Source organism: Megalops cyprinoides, chromosome 4 (assembly GCF_013368585.1).
Source record: "Megalops cyprinoides isolate fMegCyp1 chromosome 4, fMegCyp1.pri, whole genome shotgun sequence".
NCBI lineage: Eukaryota > Metazoa > Chordata > Actinopteri > Elopiformes > Megalopidae > Megalops > Megalops cyprinoides.
This window is the reverse complement of record NC_050586.1, coordinates 13,101,365-13,122,792: the sequence shown is the minus strand read 5'-3', so window position 1 is coordinate 13,122,792 and position 21,428 is coordinate 13,101,365. Positions and strand designations below refer to the sequence as shown.

The 21,428-nt window shown below is 43.7% G+C and overlaps 1 protein-coding gene across 5 annotated transcripts; it reads right to left on the bottom strand.

Moving 5' to 3' along the window:
* Window positions 1-3,835: 3,835 nt before the first annotated feature.
* On the bottom strand, window positions 3,836-21,209 carry slc39a14 (solute carrier family 39 member 14). Of its 5 annotated transcripts, none has more exons than XM_036526337.1 (11): window positions 21,016-21,209; window positions 20,635-20,719; window positions 15,376-15,484; window positions 14,574-14,857; window positions 13,603-13,789; window positions 8,978-9,147; window positions 7,136-7,258; window positions 5,621-5,806; window positions 4,994-5,204; window positions 4,453-4,637; window positions 3,836-4,125 (listed from the first exon to the last, which is right to left on the bottom strand). In XM_036526337.1, the coding sequence occupies exons 4-11, from the start codon at window positions 14,820-14,822 to the stop codon at window positions 3,973-3,975; spliced, it is 1,464 nt and encodes a 487-aa protein (XP_036382230.1). In that variant the 5' UTR covers window positions 14,823-14,857; window positions 15,376-15,484; window positions 20,635-20,719; window positions 21,016-21,209; the 3' UTR covers window positions 3,836-3,972. The 5 variants fall into 5 exon arrangements, with proteins under 5 accessions (XP_036382230.1, XP_036382231.1, XP_036382228.1 ...); XM_036526338.1 differs by having other exon boundaries at window positions 15,376-15,479; XM_036526335.1 differs by lacking the exon at window positions 20,635-20,719.
* Between the last annotated feature and the right edge of the window lie 219 nt (window positions 21,210-21,428).

Below are 21,428 nucleotides of genomic sequence, written 5' to 3'. Positions count from 1 at the left end.
AATAACACATTAGTAGGAGGGTGCATAAACACTCAAGGCTTCAGTATCTCCTTTAAGGAGCATGTCAGCATAAAGGTATGGGATATGACAGCTTCTTCACCTCATTTTTTTATGTTCCTGGAAATTTGATGATTTCACATCCTAACATTTGTCTGACAACCAGAGAAGTTTAGTACATAATAATCCAAGTTCATTAGTACATGATTAATCCAAGTTCATTTTCACACAAGGCTGTGTTCTTTTATCAATCAAAACATGATCAATGAAAGAGGAAGAAACAAACAGGAAAACTGTATTCTCATGTCTCAGTTTCTTCAATGCTGACAATCCCTTAGTCAATGGAAAAAGGAAACAATTTGGATCAAATTTATACACTGAACTTGTACACACAGCTTTATTAAGCTTGGGAGGGAAATCCCTCCCAATCTAACAACTATATTCACAATTGCAAACCTTTAAAATTTTCTCTAAAATAAATAACATCAGGAATCACTGATGAAAGTTTGTTCACCTTAAAGCACTTAAAATGACAGATGGGTTACACCCTGGTCAATGGGTCCTTTTAAATCTATCTTTTGTCTGCTACAGCCACAGAGCATACACTTAAGAATTTCATGGTGAAATTGAGAACAAAGCTCTACTTGCATCATCATTAAAACTTCATTTTCAGTTTAAATCATGGCTTCAAAAAAATGACAAGTAGTCATCCACATTGTTCTATATAAGCAACCTTGGGCAGAACCTGTCTTTGCCTTTCAGTAAAGACAGCTCCCAGAAAGGAGCTATCCTCTCAACTATTACAAGTCCATCTCCTAAATAGAAGGAACACACAGCTAGTAGTTTACATTATGTCAGCGCTACAATGGAGGAATTACAAATGAATCTGCAGCCACAGATGGAGACTTGGCATGGGATGCTTTGCATCTCAGGCAAAATAATCTGTAACCCCCTTTCAGACCTAGCTCAGTTTTATTCTTTAAGTGCAGATAATTGCATCAGTTAAAAGAAACGTGACATCAATTTCTATGCATCACAACCTATCACTTAGATAACCAAGAAGCTGACACTTAAAATGGTATGATTTTCAAGTATGTGAGAGTCTTTTTGTGCCATTCTTTAGCCCCTTCATTAAAGTTTTGTCATAACAGAAAACAATTACATTGATCAGGCCTGACTGTAAACAATATACATAGTTTAACTAACGTTGTAGTAACTTGTTACATATATTTCTCCAAAGGCAATAACCAGCATGCTTCACAAGCTATCAGATTTGGATTACAAAGAGACCTAAATGCCCTTTAGCGTCTTAAGGGGTCAACATTTTACTCTGCATCACACACTGCATATTAAAAAAAAAAGTGTATATAATCAAAAACATGGCTTTAGATGGCAAAGTAAATAAAAGATAGGAGAGGTCATAACACTAATCATGTATTCAACACCACATGTGGAAGTGAAGAAAGCATGAATGTTGCGCAAGTGTCCTTGTATCAGTTTATCTATGGTACTGAGAATTTTACAGTATATCCAAGTTACAGTTTATGTGGTTGTGGTTTGAGAGAAGGTAATCTATGCTGTCTGCCACGTAAGTAACAGAACAAGACCCACACCAACATGTTCAGTTTAGAATCAACTTTTGAGTATACATGTGCGCATCTGCAAACAAAACATTTTTTGTACAGTGCCATTTATCTTGAAATTGAGAGGAGAGGCATCGTGTTATCAGATGTTGGTGCACATCAACAGAGTCCTGAGTATTAGAGAGGCCTTGTCTCCCCCTTGTGGTCAGATAATTTAAATTGCACCCTTCTGAAACCAACACCACTGTGACTTTAAATACCAATAACCAACAATTACGCCAGAAAACAAAGCTTGATAGTTATTATCTATACAAACGAAATGTGTTAGTGATCACCCTCTGCAGTGGTGAGTGTCATTAAACACTTACAACTTAAAAAGACAGGGCCTAGCATGATGTTGGTGTCAGATCCCATGTGTATAATCAAATGTGCACTTCAGTAACAAACCTAATATACCGGGGGTTTCATTTCTTTTTAAAAACACTAAGTAGAAAATCTATTCAAAGGTTTACCTCGACAATGAAGAGCAGTATGTGCTGGACTCCATTCTACACAGGCTAGGGAGATCTTGGTTTCTAGACCCCTAAGAGTTCACAATTAATGCAGGCAGCGCTCTAAAAACAATAAACCGAATATTTTTGCATATACTGTAATTGTAAACAAAGCACCACTACTGCAAATTTTTCAACACACACTTAACTGTTTCAGCAGCTAACCATTTCATTTAACTGTTTAGACAGACATACAACATTTAACAGTACAGTATCATTGAATATATTTTTGTGAGAATCCTAACCATTGGAGCTATTGGTAAGAAATAAAAAAAAACCTCTATGGATCAGCAGGCAAATTAGCCAAGCGAAGCAGCTCTGTATACACTTAACATCTGCAGTTTGCTCAGGTGTCACGGTAATATTATGGTAGAGAACAAAAACTAGCAATGACACCTGATGACATATTCACACTGAAACCCCAATCACTCAAACGAGCGCCGGCTCTGGCTTGGTTTAGATTCCTTTAAATAGCCAGCCTTATACCGCTGCAGGGCCACAAGAAGAGCGCAGAAATATAAAAGCTGTTCCATGTATGTATGGTGCAAAACTTCAGTGAGAGAGTAGCACTATCATCTCCATGTTCTCTTGTGACATTTGCTACAGAAAAAAAAAGCAAAGCGCATTTGGTAGGTCAGCACAGTGCTGCATATCTGATCCTTGGTTTTTTACTACATTGTGACAAACTTAACTAATAATATATGTCTTAAAATGTAGTCTTCTGTATGCCTACAGTATCGTGTGAAAAGAAACTAGTGTTTGTGTAGTATTTGACAGAGTAAAGTTCACCACACCTGGATAACCTATAGGAGGTGCACCAAGCACACTGAAGGAGTATCTGGGATGAGGATGTCAAGGGCAGTGGCTATCTGAGACACAACTGACCACCCAAAAGGGAATACAGAAAAGCCAAGAGACAATAAAGTGAGCTACAAAAACAAACATTTCCCAGTAATTAAATTCAAAACAGATGATTCTAAAAAGGCTCACATTTGGTCTTCAGGTTTCAGCTCCTGCCTGTCTGACAAGATTCATCACCTTAAAAAATAAAGCGGTACATTTACCTACACAAAGAACATCTCCCAGGGGGGCAAGTCGTTTTCACTGTTCTCAAGGTCGTTTTTGGTATGGAATGAGCTGATCTAAAGTAGTTCGTACTTCAAAAGTGAAAGGTCTCTCCGGCCTCTGAGTGGCAACTATGAGACCTGGCTGTGCGAGTCTCTCTGAGATGGTGCTCCCTGCCACAGAGAGGCAGCAGGGGGGAAAAATGAATGTCCGCCAAAGAAGTGAGGCTTGTTCGCCAACTGCTGTCACAGCCCTAATGAGTGTCCACACGCAACAAGGACAGGTCATCCGTAGACTAAAGTCAGCAGGAACACGTGTCCCCTTAGAGATTTGGTCATGGGAAATGAGACAAGATTCCTAACTTGCAGGCCTATTGCACATCATAATCACCAGTGATTTGAGGTGGAATTTCCTCTACGTCTGTGCTTCTGTTCCACTGGTTTGTGTATTTGTTAAGTGAGACACGATATCCATGTGCTTCCCCCAAGCTTCTGGCAGACACATCAGAGCATCTCTGCTTCTCTCAGGAAAAGGAGTCTTAGGTATAGGTCACGGGAAGAGAGGGAGGTTTACAGGAAGCTCCTGTGTAGGGGAAATGCACTACTGCATATGGGAACCTTTTAGTTCATCAGTTGTGATATGGGAAGATTGCACCTCTGGAACACACAGCTGACTGTTAGTGCTCCAGGCAGAGAGGTCCTGAGTGGGGCAGGGTAGGAAGGGCGGGGCCTAAGCATGAGAAGGTGGCTCCCGCCCTGCCCCAGGGGGTGTGGCTGCTAGCCCAGCTGGATCTGCCCTGAGTACATAGTGAGGATGAGCATGATGGCGAAGCCCGTCAACAGGCCGGCGTTCTGGATGCCGAAAGTCAGCAGGAAGCCGCTGCCCCCTGCCTGCTCCTCCTCACGGCTGACCTCGTTCATCTCCGGGAACTACAAGAGAGAGACATGAACACAGGAAGGAGGTCAGAGCATCGTGCATTCAAAATGTCAAATACCCCAATGGGTTTAACCTGGAATATGCACACGGTGTTCCCAGAGAAAACAACACAGCTAATTTTCCATCTTAGGAATGCTGTGTCCACAACAGTTCTGCCATTAGAGGAAACTGATGACTGCTGAATAATACAGTGGGACAGTGGTATTCCTACAGCAAAAACACTCCAGCCTACTCCTGCATCTGCCCATTCTCCTTATTACACTTTTTTCCCATTGAGTGCTCCATGCATGAAGATACTGCTATACAGGCTAGACCCTCACCATGTCAGCCAGGGCAATGTAGAGGAACATGCCCCCAGCCAGTGCGAAGATCCAGTTGGCAGAGAAGTGGCTGCCGGCCAGGATACCGAAGCCCATGCCCAGGTAACAGCAGCAGGCTGACAGGAAGTTGAAGAAGAGCGCCTGCTGTATGCTCATGCCCGCATTGAGCAGGATCACAAAGTCACCTATGAGGAGGAAGCGATAGAGAGAGAAGAACATGGAGAGGGAGATGGTTAATATAAGTTAATCAATATCCTCAAAGCAGAGTCATGTCAAAAATAGACATCAAAAGCAAAAAAAAAAAAAAAAAAAAAGGAGTGACATCTACATTCTGTGACTTTCAGCAATATGAAAACTGATGCTCCAAAATGAATCTCAACATATAAATTTTAAATTTTTATATTGTTTTGAAAGAGAAGTAGAACATATATTTTCTGCACATTAGTGTGTTGTAATTGCTTGCAGCTGCATGCTGAACTTTGTCACACAAGAGCTGACGTGGGCTGTGATTGACGTGTGTCACACAGGGGGCGGGGCTCACCCAGCTCATGGGGGAACTCCTCGCACAGGATGGCCACCGAGGTGCTTATGCCCTGGAAGACGGAGACCGTGAAGGATGCTCCGATGGCGAGGCCATCGATGAAGTTGTGCAGCCCGTCACTCAGCGTGATCATCCAGGCCAGCGTGCCAATGTCAGAGTACGCCGTGCCCTTCAGCCAGTAGCAGCCGCCCCCGCCTGAACTCTGGCTCTCCTGCAGTCAACAGAGGCACACCTTCTGGGGTGAGGTCCACAACAAAAGACTGAACCCCATTCACATCCCACCCTTGTTTCACAATTCTCACTTCTGAAAGCAATCCTGGTGTCATAAACCATTAGACTATTCAAAGCTATTTTGCCCTTTGAAACGAATTTGAAACACAAAAGACTCACACATGCTCTCTTTGAGCTGAGTGCAATATAAAATGCTTCCAGCTTTCATCTTTAACCAGTACATAAACATTTAAGAAAAGGCTAAGAGTGTGCCACTCTCTGGGGGATTCCCAGCTCGCCCGGCTCGAAGGGTCTGAGGCTTATTGGCTTAATCCCGCCGTGGGCGAGGGGACCTGGGGAGAGCAGCTGCACCTGTACAGGATCAAAGCTTAGCCCTGCTCTTATCCCCACGCTGACCTGCACCGTCTGTCCCGCGCTCAGCACCCTGTCGTCCTCGCTCGGGCCCCGCAGATCCCTGTCCCCCCCGGGCAGGGACAAGCCCGCCTCTCCGTTCTGCAGCTTCTCCGTCACCCCGTCCTCCAGGTCTGCCTTGGAGGCGTAGTGCTCGGCCGGGAAGTGGCTGTGGCCGTGCCCCTGGGCATCCTGGAATGACAGCAGCACAGAGGCCAGCGAGCCAACCGGAGTCAGATTTCAAGGCAACGCTGCTTTCAGACAGCACCACAGAAACCATTACCTTAAGGTATATGTGTTTATTCATGCCAGGAAATACAGGAGGGTCAGGACACGGATCAAAATGTTCACGAGTGTTGAACGCGTGGCTGTGGATCAGAGGGACGTAAGCAGGGTTTCAATTCTGGTAGGAAGGAAACCCTACCGCCACAAGGGGGTGCTCTCAACAAGCTTTTAGGTTCTCATTTTGGACACAAGCGGTTAGAGCAGCGTTTCCCAACCCTGCTCCTGAAGGCACACCGTCCTGCATATCTTCTATCTATCCCTGCTCTACCTACCTGACTGAACTCATCAGTGGCACTTTTGATGAGCTGAGCACACCTGATTTAGTCAAGCAGGAAGGATACATAGAAGATATGCAGGACAGTGTGCCTCCAGGAGCAGGGTTGGGAAACACGGGGTTAGAGATTCAATATAATTGATACCAAAGAGCCTACTGCACAATTCAATTAATCATGAATACCAACTCTATTGTAATGACTAGCAGTAAAGCCAAACTTGTTGAGTGGGTTTCTCTTTCATGGACTGGATTGTGTTTGACTTGTTTAAACTTTCTACGTAGGATCCTAAATGTTTCCAACATTCCAATCATTTGACCAATTTCCACAATTTTCCAAGGACAGTGGATTATCAAGCCTCTTTCTGTAACTATTCAAGATTAAATATTCATCAAGGATTTTCAGGCAATGTGGAAACACTGTTACTTGTAAGTATGTAGCTGATACATACTGCTATTTGTGTAACAGTAATCAGCCTTAAAAAAATAATTTTAAAGGAACCTCACAGCAGGCATTCCTAATGGAACTATACAGCATGTTGTTCCTCATGTTCCAGCTCACTTCATGTGACTGAAAAAAGTCAGAAAGTTCAAGGCGAAGCAGGTATTCCACCCTACCAAACGTGTCAGGTAACAAAACATGTTAATCACATCACTGAATCAGCATTTCACATTCTCCCTGACTGAACCTGACATTAGTCATAATTCACTTGAACTGCTACTGTAGTCCCCACACTGTTAAACAAGCCAAACCGGTATGCAGTAAAGTTATTTGAGATAAGCGTCTCTGCATTTTGGTCAGGAAATTAACTCTGAATAGACAGAGGTCGTCTTCAAATGAACCACTGTACCAGGGTTTATTCAGCTGGATTTTATATTTTATATTACAAATTTTTATGTTAAATTTTTACAATTATATTTCATCTATTCAGCTCTATTAGGCTTTTTCACAGAAGTAAGCTCACCTTGTTCTTTGGTTTCAGCACCATCTTCAGGATCTTTTCAGTAAAGAAGAACAGGTAGAAGCCCCCAAACACAACTGCTGACTTGGAGACGTAATAATCTTCCATGGGGTCAAAGCCAAAAGCCTGGACATCAAAACAGAACCGTATTATGGAAATGTAGGGGAAATGTGTAAGTAGATTTTAGGAACTCATTGTTATTAAAGCACACACACATTCAAAGTTTCACAGGTACATCATAAAAGGGAAATACCTACAATATTTGCACCCAATCCCTTTTGTATGAACTTACTTCTTGCTCACTTATAATAAAATCACTTTTACTTTTGGGTGGTTTACATAAGTGTGCAGGCATTTTTTTTCCTTTTTAGCAACTGACAATGCTGACTGCACCTTTGCCACACAACAAACAAGTCATTCTAACAATGATTTGCAGCTTTCATTCACTAACATTTATGAGCCTACACCATGGATGACTCTACAATATCACCTTAAGAAACCTTAGCAAAGGAGTGCAAGCTCTTGATAAAGAGATTTACTACAGAACCAGGAGCCTGACAGTCCAGTCCCTTTGGTTCAGGTCCATGCCCCTGCATAGCACTGGCAAGCCAGTTTTGATGTCACCTTTTCATGCCGTTTACTATAATTAAGCCTCATCATTAGTGCTTTTGATCATCACAGAAAATACGGCTTTAAAATATGACAGGTTTCTAATCAAATTACTGTTCAGTTCCTTTGCTGAAGGCACAGAGACCTGGAACACTACTGCTAACGTCAGCATACAATGCTACCCGCCCTCGCAACCATTTTCTTTTTCAAGATTATACAGGCAAATCAAGTACAGTGTTTTTCATGATAATATGAAATAAAAATAATTTTGGCAGCTAATGCAATCTAAAGGATCCAGTTTAGTTCAGCAGTTCAGTACTTAGATGTTCCATATTCCATTGCATTAACAAAATAAAAATAAATATAATAATAAATTATTATAAATTATTCTGCAGAATGTGTCAAAGAAAACAGCATTTGATCAGAAAAAAATGCCAAAAGAGGGGCATACATATAATCTTGTTACAGGAATTCTTTGTGCTGTTGTTTTCAAAGAAATAGAGCTGTCATCTCTGGGCAAGATTCCATTTGTGATGTGCACTAGTTCAAAGGTACTAGGATCATTTCAAATCATTAGACTTTGCCAAGGTTAACAGCTATTTTCTGAGAAAGAAACATAATACTGGCACTCCTTTAAAATGTGGCATGTTAAACTGAATACCAATGACCTTTGTCAAATGTGTAAAACCTAATAAATTGTATCTACACCCTACTGCTTATATCAGCATAAGTTTCTTAGAATCTCACGTACTCAAAACCTTTACACACAATACACACATTGTCTACGTGACCGTATCTGTCGGTCTTGAAAACGGATTAATTTCAGGAGACCCTAAGAGTCATTGTTATCTTGAGGCCTTCAGTGAAATGAACCCCATGGCCGCAGCAGGTATACATTAAACTATAGGAGCCTTCGATCTAGGCCACTTGCACAGAAGACAAACAGTTCACAAGTTTAGTCTGAAGACAGATGGCAACACAACACCTGACATCAGCATTTCCCAGCCCTGATCCCACGCAACTCTGTACCAGCCTAAATTCATTAGCTCTGGGACCGTGCTCCCGATCATGCTACACTGTTTTAGCCCTGCAAAGTCAGCACGGTCCTGAGTGAAACTGGGGAGTGTTTTGCGGTTGACGACTGATGTGAAACTAACGTGGCGCTGTTCAGGTGGGCTGGTGGAGAATCATCTGAGGCACAGGGCTGGGAAAGCTCAATGGCAGGACCCACACTACCTCTGGGATGAGCTGAAACAGGGCGTTGGAGTACAGCGTGCCAATGGCCAGTGCTATGAAGTAGAGGAGCAGCCGCTTGTAAAAGGTTTTCCTCATGAAGGGCACCACGCTGGCGCCCACCAGGGAGCACAGGGAGATGACTGTGACGCACAGGAACCCATAACCCCAAACTGACCGTGACCACAGAGGGGGGGAGGGGTAGAGAGTGGATCACATAGTGGACAGGGAAAAGGAAGGGGGAAGAGAGAGAAAAAAGAGAGAGAAAAAAACAAGAGATTTGTTTTTTTTAATTGTTTAGTGGAGATTGTTGCGGATGCAGCCGTTCTTTGAGAAGAACACCTGCATGACCTTACCCGGGTGGATGCAGCTACTCTTTGAGAACAGAATAGCTGCATATTCTCACCAGTGGATTTCACCCCCTGAAACAGAAAAGTAGATCACCAGAGAAGGAGTGCTGTCTGTATCCCCTTTACAAAGATGGCTGCTCCATGTGTCCTAAGGCAGTGTCTGTTCCCAACTCGGAAGCAAGACAATAGCTTGTGACTGTAGCAAATACATCTTGCTCAGGTATACATTTTTCTTGTAGTAGGAGATACAGCTCAGTTTTGTTTTCCCTCACCATTAGTTCTGTGATTGACGATGACTTCGAACAACAACAATTGCTTTGATTCAGAGAGAAAGAAGTTCCCGGAAGAGAGACTGGCATTGTTGTGGCATGCTTCATGGGTTTGGAACTGCCGGCGCACTTGGACCGTGCTCCTGAATACCAAGCAGGAGATGCAGCAGAGAGGTGAGCGACCAAGCACTCATCTGCAGACAGTCATCCATTGTGCCGGAAGCTCAAGGAGTACCCTCTCTCAGCGCTCTCTTAAAAGGCCCCCACACTTAGCTCCGCAGCTGAGACCGCGTCCATGAAAGAGAGCCCCTCTAAGAGCGCCCTGAGGGTAGCTTCCATTCAGAGAGCTCTGCTCCTCCCCACCCGGTGGCCCGCTCACTCTGACAGGCCAGCGCACACACACAGTCCCTGTTCCGCAGCATCGGCTCCGTGACTGACGCACTGCCCTTCCCTTCATTCCACTCAACAGGTATGTCTCTACCCTGCGCCACTACCTTGCCTTAATATCCAGGGGCCCCGCCACAGGCCGAAGTACAAAGCCACACTATATCTCTATTCAGGATGAGCAGGAGGCCATGAAAGGTTTCATTTGCAATTACAGGGTGTCAGTGCTGACCGTTCGAATTCTCATTTCTCATATCCTGTTGTGCTACAAGTATTTTACAAAACCGAGTTGCAATTTGTACTTGGTTTTGCCTCACTGCTTTTTAGAACCCAGTGATGTTCAAACAAAGACTTAGATTAAGAATGATGAAATTTCATACTTAGCCTCCCTTCTGCGATGTGAAAACAGTAAAACATAAGACATTCCACATGGCTGGGCCACAAGTCAACTCCTTACAAAGCGAAACTGTCTCCAAGTCGGAGTGTATTTCAGGGTCGTGGGAGAGCAAACACAAGCCATCCAGAGTACTTGATGAATCACACTTGGCAAGAGGACCATTCAAAGAGTTCTCAGGAGAATCATCAACCAATCATGAATTCATTAAAATCTTGGAATTTTGAACCGCTGCCATGCTTTCTTGGTTTCAGGGATCCCCAGAAGGAAAAAGAAAAAACACAAGAGTGGAAACCCAAAAGGTAAGGGAAAGTTTTTGGCCTCATGTGATTTTTGGTGAAGCCCTGTAAAAAGGGGGCAGAGGAAACGGGGGATGGTTACTGCACCTCAGGGATGAGCTGGAACACAGCAGTGGAGAAGAGGGTTCCGATGGAGAGCCCGATGAAATAGACCAGCACCCTGCGCATGAAGCGTGTCTTCATACAGGGCACCACAAACACGCCAGTGAGGGCGAAGGCGCTCACCAGTGTCACGCTCAGAACTGAGAAACCCCACACTGAGGGACACACAGAGCACAGGGGGCTGCAGTTAATACCTCGCCCCACTTGAGGGAGCCCTCATACACTGGGGGCAGAGTGTGGTTTCTTCAGTCTACAATCTGTCATGGTTTTGAACACTCCTAGCCACCCGAATTAAAGGAACATGAAAAACTGGATTGAATGCCAGTGCTATTGTTTCCACCTCTACATCCAAAAAAATTGCTCAACATTCCCACCATTTGGAATCAATCTGGAATTTACAGCAGCGTTTCCCAAACCTCTCCTGAAGGACCTCTTGACCTGCATGTTTTAGATCTCTCCCTGCTCCAACACATCTGATTTAAATGATCAGTTTGTTATTAAGCAGCTTCGAGAGTTCATAACAAGTTGATCATTTGAATCAGCTGTGTTGATGCAGGGAGAGATCTAAACATGCAGGACAAGTGGTCCTCCAGGAGAGGTTTGGGAAATGCCGATTTAGAGGAATCAATAGCAGAAGTAAGAGGCAAACAATCTGGCAAGGTTTGGCTGAGATCTGTTGTCAATGAACAGAGGTGTCAGACTGTTAGACTCTGTGGAAAATGCCGAAAGCGTCTGGCCTCAGACTAGTCACGTTTAATGGGAACTGATGACTTCACAGAGTGTGGAGACAACAGCTTTCATTCCGCCCCCTCATCTGGAAGAGAAAGCTCACTGTATTAAACACTGTGAGGTTCACAGGCTGACTGGCCCTCCTATAATTTCCACATCAGCCACAGCACCTACTAAGAGAGGAAAGTGTGTAATATTAATGCATGGATGAGACAGAAGAGACTGCTGAAATTCCCATCCACTGAAAGGACGAGTTTACTGAGCACCAGCACTAGGCAATTCAGACACTCAGACTGTCATGGACATACAGATTGAGCTGTAAGTGTGACAATGCAATTTCCGATTCATGTTAAAAAAATAATATCCGGGTTGAAACTGCTTTTCCGCTTGATTAGGGCAATTTGCAGCAGCTTACGGCTGGTTACACAGTAAACATACAGACACTGAAGCACCTCAGAGATCGGCAGTGATGCTGCCCTTTGGGAGAATGAGGCTTCATGAATCCTAAAATGGGTGGAACTCCTATGTGTTAACAATGATTCATTCATTTTAATGAAACATCTTCACAATTTCTGTGTGTTGACTGCTTCAGTGATTTGATTGCCAGTCAGTGGTGGATGATATTTCCACCCATTACAGGATTCACACTGCCTCACTCTTCCACTACTGCCGTCAAGGATGTGCTGCTGTATCTGAAACACAGTTCAAAGCAAAAACATGGTCGAAGGGGGGCCTCCTGCCAAGCAACATCTCCAGTTCTGCAAAGCCCTGACCTTTGGGAGACAAAACAAGACATTAATGGACCTAGACACAAAAACAAGGGAAGAAGGTGTGTCCTTGGCATGAGGGGCATATCTCGATTGGTGCTCAGTTTAGGCTGCACACTGTCCATGGCAGCACTCCCACCGACACTCAGTGACATTGCGCAACCTTGATGCCATTCTGAGCTCACCCAGAGACGGAGTGCTGCCAACCCTGAGAGGAATTCCGCTATTAGCAAATAATGGAAAACAGAATGAGTTAGAAGGAATGACAGCAGAGTCACTAACTAAACTAACACCTAGTCATCTTGCAAAAAAGCAAAGAACCAACAACTTCACAGAAATGCTGATAAAATGGCATTGACAGATATGATAAGATGCCTATGCCTTTGTAGTCCCATTTATTACTGCCATTACATCTGCAAAAGTGATAAATTTCTCAGTCAGTATCCCAGCATGTTTTATTTAAAAACAAGTCTTGAGAGGAAATTATAGACTGCAGTTCCAGCTGCATAATGTCCACAGAAGCAACAGATAAGATAAAAAAAAAAAAAAAACAGAACACAAATCAGTGTGCACACAGTAAGACAATAAAGGCCACACTGCAGATGCTTCTCTGAGTTCTAATGTTTCTACAACAACGATTACACCCTCCAGCAGGAGAACCGGACCTCAGTCAATTTACTTAACTTTAAGCCTCCATTAGAAGCTCTTTATAACTACCACCTACACCTTCAAAAATGAATGTAATCTTTTCTTTTGTTTTGAACCGGAGCCTGGAACAATTCCAAACACCATTTGCTCCAGGTGTAGTTAACTGGAAACAGAAGCATGCAGCAGTAAACAGAACAAGGACATCTAGCAGATAAGAAATCTTTCTTAGAGATCTGCAAAGTCAGGCCATATTCCATTTTGATCCCTAAAATGGCCATACTGGCATGCGTCTATGACTTACCTTTACCTGTGCAAGAACTTGATGACATGCATATAAAATGTTGATCTGTGGCATTTTTCTTTTAATGGCTCCAGATGGACCTGATTGCTAAGGCCATTTAGGAAATATCCGCATTGGGCAAACGAGATAAACCACACACCCACGTTTGATACATTAGCCACCTCAACCATGAAGTTACGCACCTGCATTTAATGTAGAACGAATCTACAGTGCATTCACATCAGAAAGTCAACCTCACATAAAGAAGGGAGTCTCAATACATTAAAACAAAGCCTTAACTGTAAAAATCTGAACCAAATAAGACTTGGCAACAAGAGTACAGACAGTGTTCCATGGGGCAGAGTCAAAGCAGTTGGAAGAAATGTAGGGTGGACTGAATACCTACCCTCAGCAGTTGAAGGCCCTGCCTCTGGGGGTGTGTCATCAGCAGGCTCCTTCTTGCGTTCCGCTCCACAGTCGCCCACATCCAGCTGCTGCAGGATGGTGGGGCAGAATTCCTGCAGGCCGCGGCTGTCCAGGCGCGACTGCTCATTCAGACTGTGGGCCGCCAGAAGGGTGTCTGACGGCAAGCACTGTGGGCAGAGACCGCAAACGGCTCAGTCAAGCGCTGACACGAGACATGCAAAAGGACCTGGGCCAAATGTCCCCTCAATGCTTATTTTATGGCAGTAATGGACCAGTGTTACGCTTTGCAGTAAAGCAAAAACACACGAGAGATCAAATATATTTTAGATGAGCACAACGGTTCATATCAAGCACAGGACAAGAGCACACACCTGCAATCATGAACAAACACTACTGCCTTTGCAGTTCAAGTTCCTGAGTCCCTCTGCTCAGATACACAAACGCACGAACATGGGCACATGTACACTCACACATAAATGCCATACACACCACACCAAGTGTCTTGTTTTAGCCAAATCCCTCCAAATAACCTCAGAGCAGTAACTTACTTTGAATGGTACCTTGGCTGATGGCGCTCCTGTGACTTGGCACAGGACTGCTCATTTAACACATCTAAATCCCTTCTCAGGATCTCCGTTTAATGGCTTGTATAAATCTACCATGGGGCAAATCTTGGAAAAAATGCCAAATATGCTAAATCAGAACAAGTGAAGGAGAATGAAAGAGCCAGTTCAGGAAGGGGCACTTGCAAATACTGAAACTAAAGGAGCAAGTCAAACTGCACAAGAATTCCCAAGGCTGTTAAACACTCAACTAATCTGCACTGACAATGAAGGGAAACTTTAATCATTATCACCATCATCATCATCACCCATTCACACACAAAAAAGCTTGTGGCATTTGTACCAGCCTGCACTGGTCGGTATGCCACATAGGCTGAGGCAGACTTACTGTGGACACACTGGCCTTTGGTGTTTGTCTCTCCGTGTCAGCGTCCCCCTGCCCCACGTTGAGGCGAGCCAACAGATTCCGGAGCTGGGGCACAGAGATGGTGGTATTGTCTCCATAGCGGGACAGCAGGTCCTGGAGGAACTGAGCCGGAGAGGGCTCCCCTGCGCCCCCCGCTCGCCCAAGCAGACAGAGCAGCAGGGCCAGGGTCACTGTCACCTGGGCGCAGCCATGGCCAGGCCTCTGGGTCATGACTCTTCTGAAGGGGACAGGAGAGTGGGTGTGGCCTGGAGGAGAGAACCGGACACGTGGAGGGGCAGTGTGAGAACTGGGCCTGTTGCTGTGCGACTGCTAGCAAGCGCTTCCCTGCTGTGGCACAAACAGCAACAGCTTGGCACTTGAGTGTAAGGCAAAACATGGAGGGGTTGCTGGATTTTTCCATATCAGCATTATTCTCAAGAGCACTGAAAGAGAAGCTCTGTTCCCTTGCGTTTAAGAACAGTGCGAAATGATCCGAAGAAGCTAAGCAGCATCTCAGCTACAACTCGGTGCGACAAGTCATCTTTTGCCGGAATAAGTGAGATGGTGGTTCAAGGGAAATATCAGCAGACATTTCATATAAATGCAGAGCAAACTCTACTGCAACAGGAGGAGAAAACAACACACACAAAAAGAGAAAAAAAAAGTTCTATCTAGACACGCAACCTGAGTAAGTTCTGCACATGCAGTCAGCAAGCTGGACAGAAAATGAAGTTAACCTGATTTCAACTTCTGCAATGAGTATACCGCAGTGAGAGCCACCTACCTCTCCAAACCTCGGCAGACTCGTCTTTGTGCGTCTCCGTGGAGCCTGCCAGCCTCAAATGAGCAGGGGTGAAGGGAGAAACAGCAGACTCTTCAGACCCTCATCTGTGCTGGAGAGCAGAGGAATTATGCAGCAGCCAAGCGGCAGAGAGAGAAAATCCTTCTAAAAACAACCCATGTTTGTTCTGGGCGGAGCACTTTCAAACAAGGTGGCTCTGACACACCCAAAGTTTCCAGTCATCTTTGCTGGGCTCAACACTTCGTAATCCATGTGAGCTGCAGAGGCCCAATCAGTTCAAGGCCTTGTCAAGCGGATGGCACAGCCACCATCGCCCTGCAGGCAAGTATAATTTGGTGGCGTGTCCCCGCGGTCAATATCATCAATGTTAACCACCAACGGAAATTCTTGGTGACCTTTCCCCAGCACAAACACGTGGGTCTGCAGCCCGCCTCCTTCCTGTCAGCATCCTTGTGCTGGTGTAAACTGACCTACCTCTTACACATTAATCTTTAATGTGAACAGGGCAGATGAGGTCTACAAAAGCACAGCGGTAGCAACTCAGAAGTAGCCCAAGCCACTGGGCAGGCACTCACACACCAACTAGGAACAAACCAGGGCTAAACAGCACAATATTCGGTTCAAGAGCATCTATAAATGATAGTTTCACCACACCAGTCATAATTAATCTCCAAGTGATAATGTTATTTCCATAGCAGAGGGTGCCCTAACAACCCAGGGCTATTTTAAGAATAGTGATAAGACACAGTGTTGAGTCTGATTTAGGAAATGCCAGGCACCATATCTATCAGGACTGAGGGGTGCTAGAATCCATATCAGTTTATTGAGATACAGACTGTTCTCCCTGCCTCTTGGATGGGCTGTCTGTTAAAGGAAAAACCAACTTAGGTCATAATATTGGTGAGGGGCCTAGCAACTTTTCAGACCTGCTGGCTGGTTAGTAAAAGCTAACCTAGGAGGAGAACTAAGCATGTGACCGCCTGGCAGTCCCAAAGGTATGTCACACATCCTGTCCTGCTCCTGTCCGCTCCTCTCGTCTGTCAACTACTCGAGATTAAACAGCTCCTTAACGTCACAGAAACCCGAGCACACACCCACACGCACCTCACTCTGAGAGTATCTCCTTCATTGTCACAGAAGGAACAGGTGTGTCTGCATGTAGAGGTTACATTGCAGCACAATGCTATGAGCAGGCTTACCAGGACGGCACTGAAATTATTAGCTGCAGATGAGTGGAAAAATATCCACACAGACCTAGAAATTTTCCCTCCTGATATGCTGAGCAGACAGCTTTATCCAGGCCGATCGCCAGCTTAGGAGCAGGATATGAAGTAGGACAAAATCCCCCAGAAACAGCCCTGTTCATCAGTATGACAGACAACTGTGTGCCCCAGGTTATCTGCAGAGTAAAACATTAGGAACAAAACAACAAAACAAGTAACTGACACTTCTCTGGCCCATAAAGAAATGGACAATACTCAGAGAACTAAAATGTTACTGTTGGTAATGTGCTGACTGCTAAAAAAAACTGTAGTCTCACACCAACCGAGAACGCACCAACACAAATCACTGTCCCGGCACATAAATTGCTGGCACAATCAGTTTTACAAGATACAGCTGATATTTAAAGGTCAAATATAAAGTCTCATGTTGATTCAACATTTCAGATTGCACCACTTTACTGTACAATTGACTCAGCTATATTTGAAAAGAGCACACCACAATGGGTCCCCATAACCCTCCACTACCAAACGTATACATGTAGCTTCTTTTTAAGGCTTTGTGACACAGCAAAATGATCTAGAGTCTAGACTGAATGACTTGGATATCAGCAAGGCTATGGCAAAGGCAAATGGGCCAGACTCCTCTAACTGACTCTTCTACCATTTCAACAGCACATATGCTGAGATGAGTAACATGTCAGAGCAGTTGGCAGGTCTTTCAAAGTAGGGTTCAAAATTCCTCTCAGCTTTCCAGAGGTGAAAAAAATGTTCAAGAGAGTAACAATAAATGACTCTGACGTGCATGCACAGAAAAACAAAGTAGAAAGCTGTAAAGTTCCATGACAATTCCTAGACAGAACAATAACTTAACACAATGCATTTAACAATGTAGGCTATTAATTGATTAATGTATCCTATAAATTACCTTCACAAGAAGACTTCATCACACGAAGTACTCAATTTTTTCACGTCAAAACTTTCATGAAAATGACAATAACGACAAGTTTCCTGATTAGTGCCTGTTTCCGATAAGGGTGGCAAGAATTCAAAGAGAAAGAAACTTTTGCTTCATGTTCACTCACTGAAGACTGATTCCAGTACAGCAGGGTGTCTGGGCAGTTCCTTTTATAAAGCAAGTGAAAAGAGGAGGAATTGTCCAGAGCTCTACAGCTGCAATTAAATCACACAAACCTGTCATTATGGCCAGATAATGCCCATGTTTTCCCTTACAGGCCATTGCCCCAATGAGATGATGTTATCACCAAGCCGTGTCATTATTTAAGGCAGCAAATACCATATCATTATGCTCAAATATCACCTCAAAACCAACAGGAAATCACTGCCCATAGCAATGAATCATGCCACTGATGCAAAACAATTCATTGATGTCCATTCTGTGAAGTAGACTATATGCTCAATTTCTGTACTTGGCACAATTTCTAAACTATCATGTTCTACATTCTGTAAGGACATTCCTGTAATCCACTTCTAACCAAATCAAGCAAATTGCTTGAGGCAAACAGTTCACCTACTGCTTTAACAGCCATTTATGGAGCCACATTTCATGAAAGATTCATAGTTCTATCCCATGTGGAATAAGCAAATCATATGTCTGTATGTAGATTTTGTGGATTTTGGCTTATTCTGAATCAAGTGTCTACACACAACTTTTCAAACTAAATGAGAAACACTCCCTCTGACTCACTTCAGGTGTTCATCTTTAAGATACACCCCTGCTAAACAAATGTCATACAAGATATGTTTTTACAAATGCATAAAAAATCAAAACATAAAGTCTCTTACAACCATTGGGGCAGGAGCACTTAAGTGAAATGTGGCTAACTTCAAACCAAATCTAACATGAAGGCTGCATGCACAACCTTGGTGTACAGCAGAACAAATAATCAGACTGACAGCAAAATTCTGCCACTGTGACCGTTGTGCACAAACAGGGACAAGTCATGCTGACCCACAAATGAGGTAGGAGGCGTACCTATTTTTCCACTGTTTTTCACTCCAAAAAAAACATACTCCATGAAAACATGTCTGAAACCACCTCAGTCCCATTCCCTTCCAACCAGTGTTACTGCAGTGAAGCCGACCTGAAGGGGTCCGCACACAACTGCATCTCACCTATCACTGCTCTCCCAGCCAAACCCCGTGCCTCTCTCTGTGGTGGACAGCTTTGCACATCCTCTGAATCGGCGCAAAACCATTTAACACAGCTAATCAAAAAGGGCACCCTCGTGTACATCAAAGAGGGCATCATTATTTTTATTTAATTTTTTTTGCATGTCCTCTTTTTCCAAACGTTAATCTTGAACTAACCTGTAAACATATTTCCAGCAGCCTGCTCTTTCCCTGGGCTGTGGTAGAGGACTCCTCCATGTCTGACAAATGATCCTGTCAGGCAGAGTCCAAGTATTTTAAGTATGTTGCCAGGGAACAACATTTCACAAATTCATTTGCATGAGACTCCAGGTGGCAAGATATATATATGTAATATTTAAAGAATATATTACTTCAAAGGAATCCTACATAATTCTTAAAAACGTAACTTGTTAACCAATCTTCATTAATTAGCCGTCTTGATTATTCATTTCACAGCAAAATCCCTTCCTGTGAATATCACGGGCATTGTTGAGCTGGCTTTCCCAGTTTAATTACCCACAGTAGTACCCGCTACCCCCGATGCGTAAATCAAAAACCAAGTGCCACAACATTCTAGTCTGATAAAGACAGATGATATTAGAGCAACTCGTTAGCCGTGGTAGTCAGCACTAGCAGATCCTATCGTATTCTACCAGCTTATAGAAATCTCAATTGTTCATAATTACTGTGCCTGAATTTTGTGGTAAAAACAAAATTGCATTTGCGTAATGCCTTGGAGGGGGCGACCACAAAATCATGGGGCCAGTATCTTTCCCACAACTTTGAGTGCAGGCGTCACTCGGCCACAAACTGTAGTAAACCACATTATGTAACGTTGTAGCACTGAAACAAGAAAAAATAAAAGTCTTGCATTGTTCTTGTAGTTCTTCATATTTAATGTTTTAGTGTGGACCTAATGGTGTAAATTTTCGTTCATAGTTTTTTAATGTTGGCTGTAATTCAAATTATGCCATGGCGTTGTCCCACACGGACTGTAGCTAGCAGTCACTGGCAACCTTAAATACTCTTCACCTCTCAGTGGCGTGAGTGTGGCCTCATTTACATAAACGAGTTTTGATAAAGCCTTCTGAGGCAAATAGGATTTTTCCACAGATTAGTCGGTTCCCTTTTACAGTGGCGGGTAGGAATCTATGCAGTCCATTCAATGAGCGGATTTAAATATTTAATAGGATACTGCTGGACTCAGGTGTTGTTCAGTCTATGCCCCTAATTTTTTAGTCCATATCCAACTGGGTCAAACTGCCAGTTATTTAGTATACTATCAGAATCACATCACAGTCGTGCATTTCAAAATATTACCTAATGTTAGCGACTTAGCAACCATTTTTTTCCACCAATCTCACGCAGAAAATGGGCAATATCGGACATTCGCAGCGGAAAAACGGCAGGCTAGTAGGCTAGTTTGATAGCTAAATCGCAGTTTTTAATATTAACCAGCTCGAATGCAACATGGCCAATTAGCAAACAAACAAAAAAATCATTTCTATCGTTGGCTAGGTATGTCAATACACCTAAACTGACTCTTCAACTAACGTTAGCTGGCTGGCAACACACCAAGCTAACCAGCTATCTTATATATAGGGCGAACGATATACATTAGCTACTACTACAGCTAGCTAAGTAGCTAGCTAATTGCGTAAATTGGCTATTTGTTAAGCTACGTTCTGTTTTCGAGCTAGCTAGGTCGCTACCCACATATCATGATTTAGCAAACATTCACTACCTAATCACTTTCAGACATGCGTATGAAGTTGGCCAGACAGACACGAACTGAACCCTAACGTAGCTTGCCAATCCGCTGGCTAACTTGCTCGGCAATGCATTTTACATTGACCATTAACGTTACCTATATCCTAGCCATGTTCTTCTCTTGGTGGCAAGGTAAACGTCACAGCATCCTTCGCCGACAAGGCTCAAGCGCAGGTAGTTATCTAGATATAGCGTTAGCAAAAAAGGCAGCAAGTTAGCTAACAGAAAATCATAGCGAGAACCACTTCGGGAATAAACTCTGTTGAGCTAAGAAGCAAAATAACTGCTTAAAAAGCAGAGCAACCGGCATGCCAGAGCCGGCAGAGATAACGTCACATCTACCTCTTCGCAGCACTCAGTTGGCTATATAGCTAACGTTAGGTAGCTACTGCTTTCCATTCTACATTTCTTTTAGGCCAACATCACAGAATATATGAAAACAAGGCAAATCGCATGCTAAGCCCGCAGATGTTGTTACCTAGTTAGCTTGTAGTTTTTGGCCTTGTCTGGTGTTTAAACGCAGTCGTCCCTTGAAGATGTCAATTCACTTGAAGGCGAAAAACAACCCACTAAATGTCCCTGTAGCTTTACTGCCACAAGCTTTTTGTATCGGCCCATTCGTTCGCTATCATCCTGACTACCAACGTGTAACTTCAAGAGGCGGACATTGCTTTCCTCTACTGACGTCAGCAAAGCACCGCCCAACCGAAGCACAAGCAGCCGAAATCGTTGACGCTCCAAAACATGAATGGGCATCGTTGTTGCGTAAGACACATATTACAAAATATCAAAACGGTGTCTCGAACCTCACGCTTATATTCTAAGCACGAAGCTAACGGCATGCTTATTTTCACGTGGACAAGGCAGTGGCGTTTACTTTTTTAAACTTTT